We start from the raw sequence: 24,597 nt of genomic DNA on the forward strand, positions 1-24,597 counted from the left end.
CCAAAAAATGTACGTTGTGTACGTTTGTGTGTTGACTTTGGCTCAATTTCAGAGATGGGAAAATTTTTCAAATTCATCAAGTTTTATGCTTGTGTATAATTTTTTCGCCTCTTTATTTGGCGCTGATTAAAATGGCTTTTTTTATCCAGCGCACAAAATATGCATGTGTTTGAAGCTTATGTTCTGCTTTATGGCTGGAACGAGAAGCGTCGGAGAGGGCCAAAAGTTGAAATACCAAATGGCAAACGAATTTGTTGTTTTGTTGTTGCTTTTGTTATTGTTTACTTTATATTCTGTTGTTGTTTTGGTGTAAGCAGAAAATTGGTTTCAGCTTATCAGCAAGGCAAGAAGCAACAACTTAAGAGTGTCATCACCCTCAGCCAACCCATTCGCCAAAAACTGACAACTAAAATGTGGGAAATGGAAAACGGAAAACAGAAAGACTGCCAGCGTACGCTGGCATGCCAAGCATCTCAAGCGGAATTTTCGAGGGAGAAGTTACATACGCTTCGATGCATTTTGTATACGAGAACACTACTAGTATTTGTGTCCCCCGGCTTGGCCCTCCAACTGGCCTTCCCCCGCAGAAAACAAAGGAATACGAGTAAAAACATAAACATGACTTTACTATATAAGTTAAGACGCAAACATAAAAAGCAGCCGCAAAACTTGGCCCTGAAAGATGCGTTGCCCTCTTGCTCGCTCATACTTCGATTACTGTTGTTTCGGCTTCTTCTGGGTTTCTTCTTAGCTGGCTTCTTCTTCTTCTTCTTAGCTTGTGACACAACATGTGTGTGTCAAAAATTTTTGCATGATGGAGGCGTGAGGCGGAAGATAGGGCTCTGCTGTGCTGCTTGCATGCCAGTTGCAGTTAAAGATGTTAGTTGGTAATGCGGGTGCATCAAGTTTTTGGCGTTGCAAATAAAGTGCATAGTAAACTTTATGAGCTTTGGATAGTCAACGGATGAGGGGGCGAAATTGTTGCTTATGCTATTGTTGTTGCTGCTTGCTGAAGCGTACTTCTTACTGTTATCTCCCTCTCTCACTTAGCCGTATGTGGTGCGCACTGTGAAGTAGAATGATAGAAAGAGACGCAGCGCAAACAATGCGTATGAATTTTAACAAAAGAGTTGGCAACGCGTGCGGAACGTAAAAAACATTGCATACTTTTAGGCAGTCGACTGTAAATGCGTCGTCTACCTTGTAGTTGGCAGTCAAATTACATTGCGACGAGACAAGTTGATTAAGACAACAACAATTACCACACACCAACAACAACAAAGATAAACACAGACACGCACACACACTAAGAGACATAATTGCAATGCGAATGGAGGGGTCTCATATGACACCCGTAATGACAAATTTCAGCGTGCAATTGGGCGTAACCCCAGCAGCAGCATTCTGAAACGAAACTGCAAAAAAAATGCGAATGCGAAAAGTGATTATTAAAATGCTGCTTAAACTAAATTAGTAGCCATTAGCAAGTTTATTGCTTTAATGCATAAAGCAAAAAGCGCAAAGCGTTATATACAAAGAAAAGCAGATCAACGACAACAACAAAAGCAAAGAATATTAACAAGATTAGTCATAGCCACGATATGAGCCATAGTTGCTGCGATCACGATAGTTGTAATCACGCCCACTGGCCGGGGGCAGGCCATAGCGATCGGTTTGCCGGTAATAACCGTAACCCCGGTTGCGTTGACCCGTGTAATCGGGCTGCCAATAACCTGAATATTGCCTCAAGCCGCCATTACCTCCATATCCACCATATCCGCCATATCCCGCGGTACCCAGAATGTTGGTTGTCGGATAATAGCCGCTGCCGGTGCTGGGATAATAGCCGCTGCTAGTGCTGGGATAATAGGATCGTCCAGTGCTGCCATAGTAGTTGGTGTTGGGATAATAATACCCCGTATTTGGGTAATATCCTGTACTGGGTCTGTTGTAGTAACCGGTGTTGTAGCTGTTGTATCCATAGCTGGGGTAGTTGTAGCCATAGTTCGGGTATCCCGTGCCCTGGCCAAATAAACTACCCAAGTTGAACACTTGAGAGAGAACATTGTCGAGTTAAGCATATTTAAATTACACTCGAAGAACGGTTGCGTTTTCTTACGTTTCGCAGAAGTTTCCGAGGTGGCCAAGTCGCCGCTTTTCGCATCCTGTGCCGCCGGCAGTGCTTCTCCCCAGGCGCCGCACACGAGCCCGAATAACTGGAATATTTACCTCCTCAAATTAACAGAGTATTCCTTTTTGAGTTGTGCGTTGTCTTTTCATACTTACCAAAAGCGTCAAGCACTTGGCATACATGTTGTTGCTTGAGTCTTTGGCGTATTCAATTGAATTGCGAATGTGAATTTTGCCAAAAAGGTAGACAAGCAGCTGGCTGTGAAGAGCAATGAGAATGAAGACGATCTGTCTGATGCGACGCTTGTACGTTAAATAATTCTGTTTCCCAGCCGTGGGGCCAATTTATATTTTTCATTTTCCGGCTGAGTTGCTGCTGCTGCGTCGACGTCAGCTTCAACTTCAGCGTCGTCAACGTCGCCAACGTCTGAAACAAACAAACCGAAACAATATAAAGCTTTGGGCCTGGTCGCAAACTCACAAGTCTCACTTAGAAGCGACCAGTTAAAGTGACGGCTACGTTTTATTACTCATACGCCACGTAAGACGAGAGTGTGACTTTAAAATTGCCAGTTACGTTTCGGGCAGGGCTGCAACTCGTACTTCCCCACTTTTAATGAGATGCCACATCAAAATTTAATGCTAATGTGATTTAAATTCAATTATATTAATATGAATTTAAGGTTTATTATGCATTTAATTTGTATTCTAAATTATACTATCAAAATTCTTTGCCATTGGCAACCCTGTTTGCATGTCAAGATTCTTTTCAGTGTTACGAAATCGTATAGCACTTACGACCTTTTTTGTCAACCGATTATGTGTTATTATGATTATTTAATATTTGTCCGGGCAGGTGACAAAATAAATGCCTCATTTTAGCTGTCTTTTGTGCGTGCGTTTAGTTTAATTTTGGATACGCTGCATATTTGCGCTTTAAACTTTAACAAACAAAAATAAAAACAAGAAACCCAAATACGCTGAAAAATTGCGTTATTTAACTTGGTTCACAGATCGCTTTCTTTTATCTCACCCGACTGGGGCCCGGTTTTTTTATGAGAACTTCAGTTCCATATTGTTTGCATACTATATCTTCTTTAATTCCAATTATCCGCATACAGACACACACTTGCACATATAGCTCAAAATCTGTTGCAGGGGCCGCTTTGGTAAATATTTGCCAGCTATCGTGTATTTTTGTTTTTATCTATTTGCTTTTCTTTTCTTAGCTTAGCCTGGCCTACAACAACAACGGCAACAAGCGAGTAACGACTTAGGCGGCCAGAAAGATAATAGCAAACGACACACACAAGCATTTGTTGCCCTTGAGGTTCCCCGCACTCGAAATTCATTCATAAACACACAGGTGTGCCAAACAAATTGAGGCATTAATAATCGATATATGGCGGATTAGAATTTGTATCTACTCTCTTTCTCTGGTGAAGTTCGCTTAGGCTACTTTGCTACATCATAAACGTGTACCTTAACTTGTCATATTCACATTCATGAATATTATTGTCTGCTCGGCATATATTTTTTCGAATATGGTTTTGACACCCGAGCTCAACGTGTGAAAATGATTTGGGGCCTTAAGCTTTAGGCTTGCGGGAATTACAATCTTCTTTTTTTTCAATATTGACTTGTCACAGTCGTAAAGTTGAAAAGAAAAAAAAACTGGGTTACGTTGACGATTCAAGGTGAAATGCCCGCAAAGATATTGTAAAAATTGTTGCTCTTTAAGCTCAACTCATTATGCAACAACTGAGGGCTTGCCCTTTCAGTTTCAATTCTTATCACAACCATGAATTGCATTGCTAGCCAGGAAACATAAATAATAGCTAACTTGTTATGACTTCGTTTCCAGTGAATCAAAATACAAACAAAAATTTACATTTTCAGTTTAGTTCTAACCTTTCGTTCCAATAATTTTTTTTACCTATCAAAAGGCAAAAATAATACATTTTTTAAATAAAACTCCAGCGGCAAAGTCTTTTGTTCTTTGGAAAAACATATTTAGAAAAACTTTTTTACTTTCGTAACAATTTTACGCACAGCCAACCACAGTTAAAGGCAACTAGAGAGTAAGTGAAAAGACTTGCAGTGGTACACAAAAGGATGCGCTATAAAATATGATTAGACTTTTATATTATATAACAAAAATTAAGTTTTGAGAGCAAGGGATGTACGAGAATAACTAACAAACATTTTTCAAATGTAAGTAAAGTATTGATATATTACAATCAGTTTAATTGTTTGTAACCCAAATTGGAAGGCCTTTTTTATTAGATTACAACTTTTCTTTTAAGCATATTTATTATATTTTTATGCTAATTAAAATAAATATCATTTGTTATTTTTTTAATTTTCACTACTTCATTCTTTAAATTTACATTTTTGCAAATTCCTGTGTACAATTTTTTTCCATTTCTAGATAATTTAAATCTGCTGTCAAAATTATAAATCTCGTTCATTTTTCCTTTACAGGGTAGAACAACTCAACAACAACAGACCGAGAGTGTTCTTGACGCTAGACAAACAAATCATGGTTATTAAAATAATTTCGTTTCAATTTTTATAAGATTTTCGACAGCAATTTTGTGCGCTGACATGTGCTTTGGGCTTTGGTTTGGATCTTGGATAAGCCTTGGCAGGCCCGAGTCTCCATTTGTTGTTGGAAAGGTGCTAGGAACAGCATACTTTTAGGCGGTGATATAAAAATATTTTATACGATAAAATAAATAATAATAATAAATAAGAATAATAAATAAATAAATGAAAACGCAGTATACAATTGATTTTTCTTACATTTTATTTAATTTCATAATTTCTCTTTAGACATAACAATTCATTTCTCCGTGTTTTAAGCATTATTAGAGTAGAGATTAAATAAACTATCAACTAAATCTAAAGAAAGTGAACAAAATACAAGTTAATACATAGAAACACAAAAAAATGCATAATAAACAACATGTCACAAACAATCATATTTTCCCCGTTCAAGGAAAATTGGAAAATTCAACACTATAACAGTAAAGTCAGATAGATTGAGTAAATAGTTGACAGAGTTGACAAGAAGCTTGGAGTGCATTTTGATCAAAAGAAAATTTTTTAACGAACACAATAATAGGCACTTTTCTCTTCTCGCTTTTCTTTTTGTTTTTCTAACATTTTTCGTTTTTTTTTTTTTACTTTCCATTTTCTGATTTTCCTTTCCTGGTTGAGAGAGTATTCTCGTTACTAAAAACACTTATGACTAAGCTGTGTTAGCTGGGTTAGTTGAGGAGCTTCGGGCTGGGATTATGTGCTGTTGGGAATTAGCGGTGCTTGCAGTGCTGGGATTCGGGTTGAAAGCGGGGGATGCTCTAGGGCTTAGAGCAGAGTTTTCAGTTTCAGTGACGTCCAGACGTCCAATTCATGTAGAAGTTCCTAATTGTTGTTGTCTAGTTCGAGGTCGATTCGGTGATTTTTTCGTTCTCGGTCGTCAGAGTAGCTGGTGCCTCTACCTTAACTTCCACGGGAGATGAAGCTTCAGCAACGGGAGACTCAACCTTGGCTTCAGCAACGGGTGCCTCGACCTTGACTTCCACAGGAGAGGAAGCTTCAGCGACGGGAGTCTCAACCTTGGCTTCAGCTTCGGGTGCTTCTACTTTGACTTCCACAGGAGAGGACGCTTCAGCAACTGGAGCCTCAATCTTGGCATCAGCAATGGGTGCTTCAACCTTAACTTCCTCAGGGGAAGAGGCTTCAGCGACTGGTGCCTCTACCTTAGTTTCAGCGGGTGCCTCAACCTTGACTTCTACGGGAGTTGAAGCTTCAGCAACGGGAGACTCTACCTTGGCTTCAGCAACGGGTGCCTCAACCTTGACTTCAACAGGGGTGGAAGCTTCAGCAACGGGAGTCTCAACGTTGGCTTCAGCTACGGGTGCTTCGACCTTGACTTCGACAGGCGAGGAAGCTTCAGCAACGGGAGTCTCAACCTTGGCTTCAGCGACGGGTGCCTCAACCTTGACTTCTACTGGAGAGGAGGCTTCAGCAACGGGTGCTTCAACCTTGGTCTCCACAGGCGAGGAAGCTTCGGCAACGGGTGCCTCAACCTTGACTTCTACGGGAGATGAAGCTTCAGCAACGGGTGCCTCAGCCTTAACTTCAGCTACGGGCGCCTCAACCTTGACTTCTACTGGAGAAGAGGCTTCAGCAACGGGTGCTTCAACCTTGGTCTCCACAGGCGAGGAAGCTTCGGCAACGGGTGCCTCAACCTTGACTTCTACGGGAGATGAAGCTTCAGCAACGGGAGCCTCAGCCTTAACTTCAGCTACAGGTGCCTCAACCTTGACTTCCTCAGGGGAAGAAGCTTCCGCAACTGGAGCTTCAACCTTGGCTTCAGCAACGGGTGCTTCAATTTTCACTTCCACTGGAGAGGAAGCTTCAGCAACTGGAGCCTCAACCTTGGTTTCTTCAGCAGTGACAGGTGCTTCAACCTTGACCTCAACGGGAGCAGAAGCTTCAGCAACAGGTGACTCAATCTTGGTCTCGATGGGAGCCTCAGCCTTAACTTCTACAGGTGCTTCAACCTTGACTTCCTCAATAGTGGTAGCCTCAGCTACAGGTTCTACAGCGGCTTTAACCTCAGCAGCATCCTCAGCATTAGTTTCACGTTTCTTGTACGATTTGTTCAGGTTCTGTGTGCAGGAGCATGGGCACATGCATTGATCCCTCGGTGATTCGCCCGAGAAGATTGAGTGCACACTGAAGGCATTCGGGATGGCAGCAGGCTGCACGCCCAGCGGGAAAGGATCAACAGTTTGGTATTTGTTTTCAGTGATGTGTAGAGAATTCTCCTCGCAGTTGGTATAGTATTCCTGGGGCAGGATAACCACTGGCATGAACGCGATCACAGCACCCTTGGGTAGCTTGTCGGGTGGATAGAAGGCGGGCAGGCCAGGTGCTTGTGGCACGACGGGGATTTGGTTCAGTGACATGGCATTTGTTAAGCTGCCGAAATTCGTGTTTCCATTGAAGCCGGTGAATTGTTTGTTAAAGTCGACCGAGGCCGGATTCGGGTTGGGATAGTTAGAGGTGGTGGAGGAGGAGGTAAATGAGTGCGTCTGTTCGTTTTTACAAACGCAGGTTTCGCTGCGGGAGGAGAGTGGGGGAGATGGACGTGGTGTTACATTTGGTTGAGGATAAGGTTGTGGGTGTGCTTGTGGTAGTTGTTGTGGTTTTTGTTGTGGCTGTGGTCGTGGTTGTGGTTGTTGTGGTTTTTGTTGTGGCTGTGGTCGTGGTTGTGGCTGTGCCTGCGGTTTTGGCTGTACGTAATGAGGTGCGGAGTTCGTGATCGTTTCGGGTACGTATATTGGTTTGAATGTCGACGGCGTCTGGAATGGACGTGGAGTCGATGGTTTGTAGACTGGTATAGCAGTCGATGGTGTTCTGGGAGTCGGTTTGGGTGTATTGAATGTAATAATAGGACGTTCGGGTTGTGTAGGTTGTGGTCTGGGTTGTACTACAACTGTAGGTTGTGGTGGTACAGTCTTATGGAAATCAAAATTACCCGTAATTACTGGTGTTGTACGGCTTGGTCGTTCCGTATTAATAGTGATAGCCGGGACCTTTGGCTGTATTGGTTGAGGTTGGGGATACACAGGAACATGACGGGGAGGAGCGGTATTTGGGAAAGAAGGAGGAATATAGGTTAGTGGCGACTTAGTGGTTGGCTTTTCAAACTTATGCACTGAATTATCGTTATGAACATAATTTGGCTTAAAAGTTGGTGTAGAATTCGGCTGAATGACGTGTGAGGAAGATGGGGGCTTTTGTGCGTTTTTACCCGGTTGATCTGGTGGCAAATAGCCAGGAGTTTCCTTGTCCGAATGTCTGGGATCCTTTGGGCTGAATGGACCAGGTGCTAGAAAAAATCATGGACAATATTAATTAAATGCAAATTCATTCGGTAGAGGTTTGATAATTTAATCATTTGCTGTTGCAATTTACCAGGTGGGCTCAGGTCAGCATGTCCACCGTGTCCTGGTGGTCCGGGACGATCGGGTCCGGGTGGGCCAGGAGGACCCTTGGGTCCTGGGCGATTGGGTCCGGGTGGTCCGGGAGGTCCTTTAGGTCCTGGACGGTCTGGGCCAGGTGGTCCGGGAGGTCCTGGTGGGCCCTTAGGTCCTTTAGGTCCTCCACGATCGGGTCCGGGAGGTCCGGGTGGTCCTACACACCATAAATACGTATTTCATTTTCAAACCCATTTTACTTTTCCTTATATGCGTAAGGTAATGGGACTACCAACTTACCTGGTGGTCCGGGAGGGCCGGGTGGTCCTTTGGGTCCCTTTGGGCCTGAATAAGCGAAAGAATTAATGGGCGCTGCGCGCAGACTTGAGTGTTTAACTTACCGCCTGGTCCGCCGGGTCCATTGGGGCCTCCAGGGCCGTTAGGTCCGGTACCGCCGCCGTTTCCATTGCCGCCCTCACCTCCATAACCGCCTTCGGGTCCAACTACGTGCACATATGGGGGAGCTGGAGGACCGGTTGGGCCTTCAACGTGAACATATTTACCAGAATCATCATGATAGTATCTGCCATTAGGAACATCTGTTAACAAGTAAGAATTCGATTGATTAGAATGGATTGCCAATATATGTAGATGGGGGTTTAGTATTACTTACCGGTATAGCGTCCGCTATTTCCGTTATATTTACCGCTTCCTAGAGTAGAAAAGAGGATAATACGATGCAAATGCAAACGATTAATATGTATTCAATAAAATACATTTTACCGGTTAATCTTTTTTTTTTGACTATTCAATTTAGCTAAGGACTAACTACAATAATACGTACATAGGTACATAGGCTACTTGGTACTTCTAGGTACTACTACGTATGCATATGTGGTACTACAACGAACATTCAGATAGAATTGGACAACTTAGGTCTAGGTCAAGTGCAAGGGCAACCGATACCAAAAAACTTATAATTAACATGCTTAAGTTTAGGTTTATGTTTAGTGGGGGATTTTCTTAAAAGGTAGGTTTAACAAGGTCCCAAAAAAACAGAATTAATTATTAACCAAAACCATTAACAGTTAGTAGCATTGCTTAAGCGATTTGTTCGTGGGCGTGGCATTGTGCATTGTGTGAGTAAATAGTTTACAAATGAGCCAAGGCAGTTCAAAAGTTGGCGACATGAACGAGTGCGAGTAGGTGTATGTGTGTGCTTTTGTGTTTTTGTGTGGGTGTGTTGAAAAAGAAATGGAAATCTCTTACATGGGAGCAAGATTGTGAAGTAACTGTGAAATAATTGTGAGCTGTGACAATGGTGAAGTAACTGTGATTTTGTGCGTGGTTTCTCAGTCAAATGCTGGACTGAAGAAACAAAAAACAGTGATAAGGAAAAAGTGCTGATAATAATTGGAATTGATCGATAATATGTTTGAATTTATCGATTGTGCTTGATAACGATAACTCGTGCAGATAGTAAACAGATAGTGACAGGAACAGACAGAGAGAAAGAGATAGACAGATAGATATAGAGTTTGAGAGAGAGGTAGAGTTCGATATATATTTATATATTGCTTTTGATTGATTGTGCGCTCATAGCAAAAGTGCTCTAATAACGATAACGATAACTCTAAGTGTATATAAGGGAAGTGGTGGGGAGAAAGTTGCCCTAAGTTTGCCCTGCATTGTGTGTGCCTAAGAAATAGTTTATTCTTGTGTGGGATTGCATTTAAAATAACAACAGATTAATATTTAAACGAATGTGCGGTTTTTTTTTTGTTTTTGTTTTTTTTTGGCTGAAAATAAACAAGATCTGCTTAAAATAAATCATAAATTAATGCGAAATATAGACATAAAGTATAGAGAACTTAAAACTACGCCAAGCAAACAGACAAAAATTTGAACAAACCATCCAAGGACAAAGCAGTTGAAAACACCTACGAAACTGAAGCTGAACTTGTCGATGCCAATTGCCATTTTGGGATTCCCCCCGGGAGGCTTGGTCAAATTTTGATCTGTGCTGCGACGAATCTCGAAATTGAGCTAACCTGGTGTGTACTGCACAGCCCCAGGAAAACCGGTATTGGTCTGTGTATAGGTTTCTGTGTAGGCGCCATTGTTGGTGGGCTGATTGCCAGTGTAAGCGCCAGAGCCGCCGCCAAAGCCGCTGCCTGGGCGACCGCCGTTACCGGCACCAGTGTTTCCACCGCTACCGGGACGGTAAGCATCACCACTACCTGCTTGGTAGGCACCACCGTTGCCAGTGTTGCCACCACTGCCAGGACGGTAAGCGTTGCCACCGCCCACACCGCTAGGACCGCTGGCATTACCGCCGCCAAAGCCAGAGCCTTGACCGGGGCCAGTGTTACCGCCAGCACCAGCTCCTGAACCGCTGCCAGGGTGGTAAGCGCCGACACCACTGGGACCAGAACCAGCGGCAGTGTGGTGATAATCACCGCCACCGACGCCAGCGCCGGCACCAGTGTTGTAGCGATCTCCACCGCTAACACCCGATCCGGAACCTGTGTTGTAACGATCTCCACTGCCAATACCGCCACCGGCACCAGGGCCAAGGCGATCGCCACCGCCAACGCCGGCACCAGTGCCAGTGTTGTAGCGATCACCGCCACCAACACCGCCACCGGAACCAGTGCCAATGCGATCTCCGCCACCAACGCCGGCACCGCCACCGGGACCGTAATTATCGCCACGACCATTGTTGCCACCAGCACCGTTGCCAGTGCGATCGCCATCCCTATATACCGGTTTTCCTGAGGCACCGCCTCCCGCGCCGACAGGTCCGGGAGGTCCAGGTGGTCCGGGAGGTCCCTTAGGTCCGGGTGGTCCATTAGGGCCATTAGGTCCGGATGGACCCTTGGGCCCGAAACCGCCATTTGGTCCGAAGCCTCCATTAGGTCCATTGGGGCCAAAGCCTCCACTAGGACCATTAGGTCCGCCATTGGGACCAAATCCACCATTAGGACCAACGGGTCCACCGTTGGGACCAAAGCCGCCGAAACCTCCCTCGGGGCCTACAACATGTTTGTAGGGATTCGGATCGGGCGTGTATTGTCCATTATCTGAAACACAAAGATTTGAATCCTGCCCAACACTGGACTCTGCTGAACCCTAGTCAAATTTGCTCACTGCCTGCACCACTGTCGCCCGGTCTAAGGGCTGCAACCGAGTGGAATGATGGCGCCTGATCACCAGGTCCGGCATGTGTGTGTCCTCCTTCCACATCGAAGAGACCCTTGGGTCCGGTGGGCTTATGGATGGGCAAACTCTTCACTCCCTCACCCTTGAGCACGGGTATGTTTGAGGCGAAGTGCGTGGAACCGGAAGTTCCAATGTTCTTGTTCTTGTTCTAGAAATACGATTTGTAGCATTTTGGTGAGTAATGTGGGTGTTATGCCCAATGATCTCACATCTTCACACACATATATTTCATCACATGTGTCATCGTGTGCTTACTTCATCCACTACAAAGTAGGGTATATCATGGACGGCACCGCCCTCGAATTTGCCGCAGCCAATGGGGAAGTAGAGTTCGTGCCACTGCAGCAGAATGCCAGGTTCTGAGGGTCCGCCGTTCGTCTCATTGTACAGACCGGGCGGGAAGGTCTCCACTGGCTTCTCCGGCTCCACTGTCCGATAGCCATGCACATCGGCCACATAGTGTGTGGCTCGGAGCAGATGATAGGGATCGATGAGGCCGTAACAGCCGTAAGTGACGCCATCGGGGCCACGCGTCTCGTGGTGGAAGTTTCCAGTCTTGCCGACATCGTAGCCATATCGATAGGCATCTGAGTGTCAGTATTTGTTTTTTTTTGTTGCGACGACGATTGTTGATTGTTGGGTTGCAATTTTGCAGTATATTTTTGTAGGGTTTTGAAAATTTTTGTTGTTGTTGTTGGTAGTGATGGGAGGAGTGTCGGGAGGAATTATTTTGAAAGATAATGTTGTAGAGTATAACTTTGGTTTTTTTGTTTTTTTGTATTTTGGTGTGATTGAGTTTTTGAATTTGAGTTTGTGCTGTGAATATATTTGGTACTTGTTTCTTGTTCCTGTTGTTGTTGCCTTTGCTGTTGTTTTAACCTGCCTCTTAAACTGCCTAACATCAATTTATAGCCTGCTTTTTGGGCGCTGCAACTGCAAGAGTTCACGAACGATATTTACGAGAAGATATTGTTCTTCTTGTGTAAGGATAAGGAGATGAAATTTGGAAAGAGAGAAAATGTTTGTCTGGGTGTGGATTGTTGTTTTTTTTTTGTAGTGTGTGGTTGCTGTTGTTGTATTATCTTTTTTGGAATTGCATTTTTAATTTTGTACTTGGAGTTGGGTTTTTTTGGGTTTGGTTGAATTTTATGGGTGAGAGGAGAGAGTATGAGTATGCGAAGCCTTTTTGTATATATATTTTTGTATTTTATGTATAACTTTTTTCCACTAAGAACAAAATAGATACATAAAACTATATATAAGAAAAATATTTATGTAAAAGAGAGAGATAGAAGTTGATTGATTGATTGGTTGGTTGATTGATTGTGTGTGTTTTGTGTGTGAGAGAGAAAGAGTTGAGAGTAGAGTAGAGAGAGAGATAGAAAGAGAGCGATTTGTTGTTGATTTTTGAGCATAAATATTTACAATTTTGAGTTTTAGCTACGTCGCAAAACTACGGTTTCTACGGTGAGTTTAGTAAAGCTGAGCTACAGGGGGGCGTTTTTTTTTGGGGGTAAAAAATAATAATATAATAGATAAAATCATAAAACAACTACAAAGAGATTTATATTGTTGTTGTTTTGTTGATTGATTGGTTGATAGTTGTTGTTGGTTGGTTTTGTTTTTGTTTTTTGTTGGTTCGCTTTTGTGGTGGGATTAATGTGTAAGTCTTGACCTACAGTGGAGGGCGGGGGGAACCCAAGACGATTACTTAATACTGAAGGGGGGAAACAACTACGTACTTAAAAACAAACAAATTACAAATACAAATTGATCTACTTTACACAAAGAAACTAACAAACTGCATGAATGGTGCGCAAATAGATTAAGATTATGAGAAATATATAAGATGATACAAATTTCAAACTAATATATTACAACAATTATGTGAGAAAAGAGAGAATTACGTTCAAGTTGCTGTTTACTTTTTAATTTTTTTTTTTGATTGGATGTTGTTTCAAATGTGAGATTAAGCGATGTTATTAAATAAATTGTTAAACGTCATTACTTACTTGTGTCAAAGTTTGAGGAATAGTATTGTTGATTCGTTGTCTTTTTATCGTTAATATCGACAATCAATCGACGATTCTCTGCATCGAACTTAGCAGAGTATGCGCATTGCAACCAAATGCAAGCGACGAGCTGTAAAAAATTGAAAAAGCCATAAATAATTTGTTTTAAAATATAATACTCTCGTCGCTAGAGACACACCCACAACTTTTGCTTTCGTTTGTGGAATGAAGTCTTGACTTTGGTGTCTTGTGCTTGACTTAATTTGCATAGACCACCGAGATGAGTCAAGTTAAAAATAAATATATATAAATATATAAAGATGCCTCTACTCAAGGCAGCTAACCGCAGAGCTGAGCTTAGCGCAGCTCAGCTGACTGTCTTATTGTTTTTCTGATTGTTTTTGTATTTATGTATTCAAATCAGCCGCCATTTAGATCCGGTTCGATTCGTTTAGTTTGCAAAAATGAAAAAAAAATGTCCAAAAATGCCTCTCGGATGGGCCCAGTTAAAATGTCAAAGGCGTAAAATATAATATAAACGTATACGTATTTAAATCACGGCAAAATTCTCGTTTCCAGTAGATTTGACTCGTCGTCAGACGTCATAAGACGAGACATAAGATGACAAACTTAAAGTCGAACTGGATTTCTGCTGCTGCTGCACCTATCAAGTCAATTTTGTGCGCATTTGTCGCAGCAAATTACTCTGCGTCACCTCTATTAGATACATTTGTATCTTTTTTTTTTTTTGACTGCATCGCCGTGGTTACGCAAACTAAGCAGTCGAGACATTGCTGACAGCTATGGTCAATTAGCTTAGTTCTCGAAGTTGACTTGACAGCCAAATAAAAGTTAATTGAATCGCGTTAAATTTCTATTAATTTGTTTGCAGCCATTCACTTCTTGCCTCAATAGAATGCGGTTTTAATATATTTTGATGAGGAACACATCTACTGTTACGCAATCCCCTAGATGGCAATGTATCCAAAAAAAAAAAAATAAAAGCAAGAGGTGAACAGCTGGAGATATTTGCATAATATACTCGTAGCAAGTATATTAGCATACATACATACTTAGTTTATATACTATAAGTCACTTTTAAGTTCCGGCAATGCTAAGAAACTTCCTTATAACGAAACCAGTTCCCAAACACATACACAAATGCGACACAAATAATCATATCCCAAATTTAGAATTCATAAAGCAATAATTCTTAGATATGTGACGGCTTCTCTGTGGTGCTAGGTTACCACTAATATAGCATAAAGGTTAACACTTCACATCGATGACGACCTTCACATTAAGCCAAACATAATTAATGGATTAACTAAAGGACAGGGTGTGCTTCTAATACACGAAAATATCGTTTGCAATGTAAACTGCATTTAATCGCAACTACTATTTTATGAGTTATTTGTATTGTTTGCTTTATAATCGAAAGACAATGGCACTTAATTGTCAGGCTTAACGCTTTTTAAAGGGCCATAAATTGATGGCAAAGACAGTTAAATAAAAATTTGAATTTTTGCGATAAGGTCAATAATTTTATAGTCAGACTTTATTAATATATAATATTGAACGTGAGGCGAAGGAGACAATTTGTTTGTCTAGCCGTATTTGTTCGGTAGCAGAGACGAAAGGCCGCAAAGCAAAACTCTGCACCACAATGGCCAATGGTAACTCATTAATGCAAATTGATTTAATGGCCAGCAACGAGGCTCGCGACTGCGCTTTGATTGGCAGCCTCAAGATTCCGGATGGTTGCAAAAATTCAACGGAGTTTATAAAAAAATTTATGCAGCTGCCGTTGCCAAGGTGCTGATGATGCTGCTGCTATGTTGATGTTGATGATGATGATGATGGAGGTGCTACCTGCTCCAAAATCTCCACACATACTTGCGCACACTTGTTGTCCAACATGAAATCTAAAATCCATATTTCAAGTCTGGTTTCGATTTGTATTTTTCATTTATTTATTGCAGCTGCTGACAACAAAGGTCGCCCTGTCGTCTCTTGTCTTGTCACCCACATATCAAACGCCAAAAAAAACAAACAAAACAGAGTCCGCGATCTCATTGTCTACAACATTTTATTTGGGGGCAGCCTTTTGTAGTTGTAGTTGTAGTTGTAGTTGTTGTTGTTGGCGTTGCCGTTGCGTTGCACGCATGATTCATTTGCAACATTGACCTTTTTACACGCAGCTAACGCGCATTATTAATGTTGTGGCTTTACAACTTTGGCAGCAGCCAACACCAAAAAACTTTTCATCAAACGCGAACAATTTGTAACTTTTCACCGTGATAAATGCGACTGATAAATTGCAATCTCCGGCTTAAGTTGCAACAAAAGGTTGGAAGTTGTGTCTGAGTGATTTAAAGTAAGAGCTGCACGGAAACAAAGGACACGTTAATCATGCTGAATTATTTAAATCGTAATCTTTCAGCTGGTCTGAGGCACACCGTCATAAATATATTAAGCAGAAAGTTGTAAAAAACTTTTCTTTCGATTAAGTTGGAATTGAAGTTTTTTCTGTGTGTGTGCCACATAATTGAATATTAAAATGTGGTTATTGATTGATGGTGGCAGCATTGAAGAGGCGCGGCATGCTGGCCACCTGTTTGCAAACAGTTTGAGACCGTTTTTTTAAGGTCAACTTTAACGAGCGTGCAGTCTAATTAAATTTGTAATTTATTTCAAAAAGGCAGCTGTAAAAAATAATATGCAAATGCAAAATTGATCAGAAATTGCAAATACAATAACAGTTCACAGAGCAATTTGAAATTAAACTCAGCGGGGATGCTGAGACAAACCTTAAACCCTCAGACGCAGCTGAATTGAGTCAATTAATTGCCAAGCCACGCCCATCACATGAGCGCCCCCACATACTCAGATTGCATAACATTGGCGCTGGAACTGGATTCATTTGTTAGACTTAATTAGCAAATGGCATTTCGGGTAGCAGGCATCAGCAAGTGGCATGCCCCAAATGCATGCGTGTAACTCGAATTGAATCTCAAAGCGAAATCAATTAAGAGTGTGTATTGACGATTTGAATAAACACTTGCGGCATTCGACAGGCGGCATTTTAAAGTTCACATTTCATTGAGGTGCGTGCAACGTCAGGCGGCAACTCGCTGTGCTCGTATATCACGTTGACGTTGCACCACGAGTTGTGAGGAGACTGGCAATAGTTATGCATCTATGTACTACTGAGATGTGTGACCCGAAAAGTTCTGCCAGCCTTGTCGCTGCAGCAACAATGCGCCATGAATCTTATGCATAGTTTTGCATAAGTTGTCAGACAAAATCTTCAAGACAGCTGGGCGGTCTTTCAGCTTTCAGAGGCAACCAACTCAATCCATTCATACGATATAGAGATGGAGCCGCATGTTATTTTCTATATGTATTAATCGAGTTGTGCTCGCACGCACACACTTTGTTTACATGGCAAGCTACAACTTCGACATCATGATCAACTTCATCATCATGATCATCGGCGTGGCATAACGCTCATCATTAGTTTGGTAATCATCGTAATCGTGCCCGTTATGGGACTAAAACTGGTTTTTAGCCATGATTTCGGTTTTTGAGTCGTCTGCCATTTCGATTGCCCTTTTCGCGTCAACGAGACCTTTTTTTTATGATTATTTTCTTGTAGTTTCTTCTCATTTCTTACACCTCAAGGTCAGTTGGCATCGTTGTTGCACGCAGCAACAGAAATGATAAAAATAAAATGCAACTGCTTTGGGCGGTGTCTGACCTTAATCGATCGATACAACTGCAGTTTATATTTATTAATATTGTTCCAGTTGCAGTTTGATTTTGAAATTGTTTTGTGTGCTGAACACAATAAAAAAGTAAAAGACTTCAAATTGATTGTGAAACTTGTTAAATTATGCGAAACAGAAATATTTAAATGAGGCAACCCGGCAACAAGTCAGCCGATTAAAGAGTTATTAGACATCATCGAACACGGCCTTAAACTGGACCTTTTGAAATGTTCTACCCGAATGGCCAATGGGACAAAAACAAGTATTTCCAGAACTGTGCTTTTTTTGGATTTACCAGTTAATCCAGACACTGATTTAATTAGCGCAGAATTTGTTTGTCGACTAAATTATGCCCAGCGCTAATGAGTTCATTGATATCACATCTCTCGCTCTCTCTCCAAGTCAAACGTCATCTTTATAGTTCTAACCGACAATTGCAGCCCAGCAAACATCTAATAAAATACGTCTCTTTAGTGACACACTGTAAAGAATCTAATTAATTGCTGCAATTCCTCTAAACTAATTAAACTTAATAGACCAAAGCACAGCTCTGACATCATTATTATACAATATAACATATATTATATATGCATTTTTTTTGATATTTTAAAAAGGCACTTTTACTTTCTTTTTTGCTGCCGACTCTTGGCATTTTGAGCAGGCTCATTTATCAAATATCTCTTGTTTTGTGTATCGATTTCGTTTTTATTTAAACGAGGCTCGCAAAAGACACAAAATTCAAGTCAGTTCTTCAAGCAGTTTCGTTATTTTTCGTCTCGCCTCTCCTCGACTATTTGCCGCTTTGTGATTTTTTTTCAGTCTCTTTGAGATATCTTTATTTTAATTTTTTTTTGTTGGTTTTTGCTTGTTTTAATCGCTGACGAATCTCACAAAAGCTAATTTGCATTTCTAGATTTTGAATTATAGATAAATATGTATATGCAATATCAAATTTTAGCCCGTTTGTGTTTCAAGCCACAACAAGCCAAATGCCTCGATGGTTGAGAGACCTTTAAAGCACCCAATTGAAAGCGAAGAAATTGCTGCGAGTCACTGAGTAAAAGTGAAGGTGATTCAAGAACTGAAAGTGACCTCTCGGCGAGGTGAGGTAATCATCGAAAGTGGCCAAGCATTGTTAATTTTGGCTATTTCAATAAAGTAGCCAAAAAAGAAACGCTTAAATGTCAGAGCAAACAAAGAACTTTTGTGTGAACTGTACTAATCTGTAGGTGATATTGGGGAATAACCTTTCAGCGCTTTATCAAATGCCAATGATGTAATCGCAAAGCATCTTTATCTATATCGCAACATTCGCTGATTAAATCACCGTAAGAAACCAGCTCATCGCTGTCAATATATGTAGGCAATTTATGGCTGTGAACAAAACTGTAAAACGCAATCAAAAGTTTAACGCCATCATTAAATGGGCTGTAGAACAGCAAATTTGACCGACAGCTCTTCTTTTATGGGCCTAAATAAAGCCAATAAAAACTAGCTGCTCGTCTTCGCAAAACTATTTGGCATGCCAAACACTTGACTTGAGCTAACATTCAGCCAACACTTTTATGACTCACACTGTATATACCTTTATAGCGTCAAAGAGAACTACAACTTGATAAGATATGTTATGTGATTGCAAAGAATTCTTGGGCAGATGCTACAGCACTTTCGAGTCGTATCTAAATACGAAATCTTTAAATGCAGCGAGCACAACAAAACGAGAAAAGATATTCCCGACTTTTGAAAAGTTAAAGTTAAATACTTTTTTTTGTTGGGTACAACGAAGCCAAAATACTCTTGCAGAAATTCTCCAGCTACAATTATTAAAGCTAATTAGAAGCTCAGTTCAGCACACCCGAAATTTACGGCGCAATTGTGTTTTTAATAATGCTTTGGGAAAATTGCAAGAAGATTAATTATTTCCTCTCTGTAAAGTGTATAACAAGTGTGTGTGCTGCGATAGGGAAGCAAAGGCAAGTGAAGCGTCCAGAGCGACGACCGCATGGCAAACAAATTGGACAACACGCCGTGTACGTGTCAGCGAGCCGTGGCCTAAAATGTGTCCAGGGAGACACGAACCCAGGCCAGACAGCAAGCAATTGGCTTAAAGAGACGAGCTCCAGCAACAGCAAATCTTGATAAAAATAAAAAAAATAAATGCACAACCAGCAGCGATTCAAGCCAAACGCTGCTCAGCTGTTTTTGTATACCCGCTACACGTAAGTAGAAGGGTATTATAACGCCTACTTGCTAGGGTCTTTGGCTGACAATTTGGTATATTTTGCACTCTATGGTATATTTTGAATTTAGTACTATATCAATATACCAAATAAAGCGTTTGGTATATTTCAAATGTAGTACTTCGGCTGCACTCTATGGTATATTTTGTATTTAGTACTGTATCAGTATACCTAATATAGCCTTTAGTATATTTTTATTATTTTTGTGGCATATTAATTTGGTATACCTATATCGATATATCAAGTATATCCGTATCCGGGTATCTCACAGTCGAGCACACTCAACTGTAGCTTTCATACTTGTTTTTTATGGTGGGGACTCGTCTAACCCCAAAAGACAGGTCAAGAAACTGTCGCACGTGTGACAATGCCCAAAACGGTAGCCAAACTTTTCAGGTGACAAAAAAAGTGAAGTAAAATCCCAAAATCCGTTTATCCATTCACTGTCTATGCAAAAAAAAGGTGTTGTCGTCGCTGATGGATATCAAAACGCTTAGAGCCTCATTACGACACCTTTTCTCACTCTCTTTAGCTGTTGATTTGTCAACTGTGTCTGTCATAAATTTTCATAAATGTCTCCCCTCTCTATCCCAGAAAACATATTCCTAATCCTATTTGCACCTTTTGTCTTTTTTTTCGTGGACTGCAATTATGGCAATTAGCAGTAGCTAGCGAAGAGTTCGCTGAATTGTTGATGTATTTAGCACCATTTTGTGCAAGTTCCTTTGGTTCCTTGTCGTGATGTGACAAGCGCTGAACTAACACAATTGCCAAAGAACTATGAGAAATATGCAAAATAAACTAATAATTAGACTAAAAAAACTATTTTCGAAATCATATGCCTAAACTTTGTCTTGTGATTTGGAAGTTATTGCCTAAATAAATATTATGAAAATCTTCAACTAATAAAACTTTCGTCAACGCTAAAATTATAATGTGATTGCATATTTCTCACAGCTATCTGACATTTGCGAAGTTCTTCGCCGATGATCAAACTAAAGTCACCATATTAAATCATTGCTTAAATTTGGTAAACCAATTCATAAGTTTGCAACGTTTAACAACAACACAGTTGTGATAATTTGCATTCGTGTTAAAACACAATGAAATAAATTAAAGCTACAACTTCATTGGCTGTGGACTACCAAATAAACACAAAATGCTAGTCAAAAATCACATCGCATACTTTGAGTAAAAGTTTATTGCAAATTTATTGACTGCGAATCTTTTTGCTCCCTCTAATGCTCCTCTACCAAGTTTTTTATTTGCGAGCATGCATTTTTGTCAGCTGACGCAAATATGGCCAACAGCAAGCCAATGATTAGCAGCTGACGTGCTGACAAAGTTGCCAATAATAAATACGAGCTGTTAGAACTTGTATTATAACTAGGCGAGACGATTTTTGCACACAGCGACTAAAAGCGAGACTTGAAATCGTTTTGCAAAAAATACAACGTTGAAGATCACCGGTATTTCGGTTTCAGTCGAAATGCCGGTTATTATTTATTTATTATTATTATTTGTGTACTTCTTTGGCACGTGGAATACTCAATACTCTAGAGTTAAAAGTATAGTTATGGCTTGACCCGGATCTGCTTGTTAAAATTGTTGTTAATAAACCTACTAACTTTGATCGCACTTGCAGTTTTGTTTTTTTATGGAGAGAGAGACCTCAGCCTTGGTATTCAGGCATTTCTAGACAAACGACAACAAAAAGTTGAACTCATATTTCGATTATTTATTTGCATTTCGCATCTACCGATCCTACCAGTTTTTTTATTTTATTTGATTAGCTAAGCGCTAAGTGTTAAATAAGTATGTGTACAGACGGGAATTTTGAAATTTACGACAATGAGTCAAAAACCAATCTAACGGTCAATATTACGTTCATACTCGGTGATCATATAATAATGCAATCGAAATAAATTCGTTTTGAAGTGCTCAAGCTACATTTACAGTTAAAATGCCATTAAAAATTTTACAGTTAACAGACAACCCGAAATTCAATTGTATTTTACTCATTTTTTCAGTTTGTGTTCTGTTGTTTGGTTAATTATAATATTTATTTTGTTTTACACTCACCATGCATAGAACTGCACGCGCCATTTTGCAACGAATAATTTAAAAATTGACACAAGAAACGCCAGTAACTTTTTTGTTTAGCTGTTGTTCTTTTTTTGACAAATTTTGCAATTGAAAATTCCGATCTTGAAATATAGAGAAAAAAGATGAAGAAAATGTGTTTTATATTTAAAAAATGTAAATTTTTCAAACAGGAATTTTCAATTTTATTTTACACAAGCACTGGTTGGATTTTAGTTTTAAATATATTTTGAAATATATTTATTTATAGTATTTTTTTTTGTCCTTGTCATTAGTAGAGTTTGTTGTTGTGTGGATTTTTTGGGATGGGGATTGAGTTAGGCGTTGTTCACTTTATTTTTTTGTTTACTGGGGAGGGAGAAGGGAGCCTAACTAGAGCTCATACCGTGCTGACCGATGTGGACGAACTGAAGATGAACGCAGCCCGTCTTTGCCATATAAACAACGCGGCTGAACACAACAAAACAAAAAAAGACTTCAAAATAAAAAACGGAAAGAAAAAAATAAAAAACAACGCCAACCTGAGAGCAGCACCAATACATGCATACATTAAGTGTGAGTATGTGTGCTCGCACAACCGCAAAATTGAGTTGGGGAGCAGCTTCGGTGACAGTTGATTGTCAGAGTCTCTTCTGTCTCTGTGCTGTGCTGTGTAGTATAAAGTGCGTGCGAGTGTGCGAATGTGTGTGCAAGTGTGTGTGCGAAACAAGTTTTTTTTCGTCGATGAATTTGTTAATTTATACGGCCAAGAGTAAAGATGAGCTTAACTTAGTTGCAGCTGAACTCGGATCGTATACTCAATAAATTGGTGCTACTCTCTCAGAGCACTTTATGGATTAGGAGGGAGGGTGGGGAGTCCCTACCCCTCAGAGCCTAGCCTATGCTGCGTGTATCAAGAATTTAGCTACAATTTCAAGTTTCTGTTTCAGTCTCTGAGTTTTTTTTTATTATATTTTGTTCATTAAAATATCAAGATTTATTGTGCGTTCGTTTTTTTTTTTGCACGAAAAAGAATTTTCGATATTCCTTTTGTCTTTAATTGAAAATTCGGGTTTTTCGTGTTTATATATTTTTTGTCTGACTTAATTCTGAGCATTAATCGAAAACTGATCTATTAGCAATAGATAGTAGCTCTTCCCCAAATGCTGTTTGTGATGTTGTTGTTGTTGTTGTTGTTGTTGATATTCCTATTCTTGTTCTCGCTAGCCGGTTATCGATCTATGGATAGACGAAAATTTGAATAGCAAATGTGTATGCAGTATCTTAAAAATAGTTGCTTGATTTTATTGATTTAATTAATGCTTACATAATAGCACTTTTTTAGCTCTGTTTTTTTTTATCATTTTGTTGGTGGCATGCAGAATGCGAATTTTTTGATTTCCGTATATATTAATTGATTCAGCGCGGCATAATTAAAATAAATTACCAGCTATAGATCACAAATATTTGTGTACATCGAGACGAATCGTTTATAATTTCATTATGAAATCACACGGTAGCCGATAGTTGATACTAGAAAAGAAAAAAAGTCTAATGCTGAGATCATATATAGGAAATCGATTAAGCCGCCTCTAATCTATACAATCGTCATCATCGCAATCCATTTCGGCTTAATTTAGACACCTGGTTGCTCCAGTGACTGGCAGCTGAAGCTCGTCCACGACATGCTTCCGTTCGATGATGATGTTGATGATCCGCTTAAACAGTCTGAAATTCTTAAGTCTTAAGAATGTTGTACGTTTGACATTTAGCATTGCGTATACGCAATGTGATTTTGTAGCTGTCACATTTGGCAAAAAGGAAACAATTAGCTAAGTTTTGTTAAATCCTACAACTAGTTTTGCAGTCTCTTCTCTCTAGTTGTTGCTCTTGAAAACTGCAATTGACACAGTTAAGTTGTTGTTGTTGTGTTTCAACTCTTTACAAAGCGTAAACAGGATGAAGTTAACGACAATGCTTAAGTCAAGGCAAAGTCAACCAAAGTATCAAAAACAATAAAATGAAATACGCTGAAACGCAGCATGTAGCGCCTTTTGGCTCTGCACAGCTGGCGCTTTCAATTGGAGCTGATTTTTTAGCCATCTTAGCGATGTCTTGTAGGCTCGATATGGATGGAGTGTTCAAGTCACAACGAACAACGAAGGGCGCTACACTAAAATGGAAGTCTCTAGAAAATGCATAAAAGAGTGAATAAGAAACACGCAAAGTTTTCCGCTTTACCAGTAACTTTTATTATATATCTTATTTTAAATTATTATTTGCTTGATACTAAATGAAAAAAGTGAATATAAGGTTTTCATACTTTACTGTTTTATAAACCATTTTATTAAATTTATTTTCTATAAAAGAGTGAATAAAAGACTCCAAATTTTTTCTGATTCATAAATAAGTTTTATTGTATTTATTTTTTTTTTTTTAATTATTTTGTTCTATATATTAAATGATAAAGTGAGACCATATTTCGCATAATAGAGAATTTTATTAAATTTATTTTCTATTAAATAATTATTTTGTACATGATTTCCTCTGCTTGCCACAGCAGCGCATAGCTTAACATTTCTAGTTTCTTATCACAAAATAACTGCATAATTTATAGAGTTAACTTTTTTTATTGCCCTCAGCTACTCTCGTAAGCACTGCCATAAAAAATAATGAAAACAAAAGTGAGAAATTGAGTTTTAATGCGTGTTTAATGCATTTTGTTGGGCTTCTCATATGTAAATGCATTTTTGACAGCATTTCATTGAGCCCCGAAAAAATATGGCAAAATTAAAAATTATGAAGCATAATTTGCAATGCAATTCGGTTGGCAAAAAAACCCGCTGCGTGAATGTAATTTAGACCGCTCAGAAATGTTAATAAATACCATTAATGAATAAGTATATTTCAATAATTTAACACAAATATTGTTCAACCCACGCATCAGCAACAGCATCAGCAACCGCAGCAGCATCAGCAAACGATGATGATGATGGTGATGATGATGAAAACTGTTTTTGAAACGACCTTTGATGAGAACAAACAAAACACAAGACACAAAGCACCCAAGAGCAAAGCCGAAAAACAAGTTGAATATTTATAATGTATTCATAAACTATCAAATACCGAATTAAGGCTGACAAATACG

General features: G+C 39.9%; 2 protein-coding genes across 7 annotated transcripts; both read right to left on the reverse strand.

The window, feature by feature from the left end:
• Positions 1-599: 599 nt before the first annotated feature.
• LOC133844205 (prisilkin-39) lies at positions 600-2,503 on the reverse strand. Of its 2 annotated transcripts, XM_062278105.1 has the most exons (4): positions 2,287-2,463; positions 2,120-2,216; positions 1,761-2,051; positions 600-1,066 (listed from the first exon to the last, which is right to left on the reverse strand). In XM_062278105.1, the coding sequence occupies exons 1-4, from the start codon at positions 2,311-2,313 to the stop codon at positions 1,047-1,049; spliced, it is 435 nt and encodes a 144-aa protein (XP_062134089.1). In that variant the 5' UTR covers positions 2,314-2,463; the 3' UTR covers positions 600-1,046. The 2 variants fall into 2 exon arrangements, with proteins under 2 accessions (XP_062134089.1, XP_062134087.1); XM_062278103.1 differs by lacking the exon at positions 600-1,066 and having other exon boundaries at positions 1,448-2,051; positions 2,287-2,503.
• A 2,772-nt stretch (positions 2,504-5,275) lies between these two features.
• Positions 5,276-21,921, reverse strand: LOC133841504 (uncharacterized). Of its 5 annotated transcripts, XM_062274040.1 has the most exons (13): positions 21,856-21,921; positions 21,450-21,574; positions 13,358-13,487; positions 11,601-11,932; positions 11,274-11,493; positions 10,175-11,206; positions 8,797-8,835; positions 8,525-8,722; positions 8,424-8,468; positions 8,122-8,340; positions 7,958-8,035; positions 7,682-7,745; positions 7,137-7,263 (listed from the first exon to the last, which is right to left on the reverse strand). In XM_062274040.1, the coding sequence occupies exons 2-12, from the start codon at positions 21,471-21,473 to the stop codon at positions 7,720-7,722; spliced, it is 2,343 nt and encodes a 780-aa protein (XP_062130024.1). In that variant the 5' UTR covers positions 21,474-21,574; positions 21,856-21,921; the 3' UTR covers positions 7,137-7,263; positions 7,682-7,719. The 5 variants fall into 5 exon arrangements, with proteins under 5 accessions (XP_062130020.1, XP_062130021.1, XP_062130022.1 ...); XM_062274039.1 differs by having other exon boundaries at positions 6,974-7,263; positions 7,682-8,035; XM_062274036.1 differs by having other exon boundaries at positions 5,276-8,035.
• Between the last annotated feature and the right edge of the window lie 2,676 nt (positions 21,922-24,597).

Source organism: Drosophila sulfurigaster, chromosome 3 (genome assembly GCF_023558435.1).
Source record: "Drosophila sulfurigaster albostrigata strain 15112-1811.04 chromosome 3, ASM2355843v2, whole genome shotgun sequence".
In the NCBI taxonomy this organism is placed as follows: Eukaryota; Metazoa; Arthropoda; class Insecta; order Diptera; family Drosophilidae; genus Drosophila; species Drosophila sulfurigaster.

Excerpts from the sequence above, each read along its gene's own strand:
- LOC133841504 (XM_062274036.1), bottom strand. The coding sequence starts at position 21,473 with ATGGCGCGTGCAGTTCTATGCATG. Across the intron at positions 8,469-8,524 it reads TGGACCCGGCGGACCAGGCG|GCCCAAAGGGACCCAAAGGA; the intron begins GTAAGTTAAACA and ends TCGCTTATTCAG. Across the intron at positions 8,341-8,423 it reads CGGCCCTCCCGGACCACCAG|GACCACCCGGACCTCCCGGA; the intron begins GTAAGTTGGTAG and ends TATGGTGTGTAG.
- LOC133844205 (XM_062278103.1), bottom strand. The coding sequence starts at position 2,313 with ATGTATGCCAAGTGCTTGACGCTTTTG. Across the intron at positions 2,217-2,286 it reads CCAAGTGCTTGACGCTTTTG|TTATTCGGGCTCGTGTGCGG; the intron begins GTAAGTATGAAA and ends TAAATATTCCAG. Across the intron at positions 2,052-2,119 it reads CTCGGAAACTTCTGCGAAAC|TGTTCAACTTGGGTAGTTTA; the intron begins GTAAGAAAACGC and ends TTCTCTCTCAAG.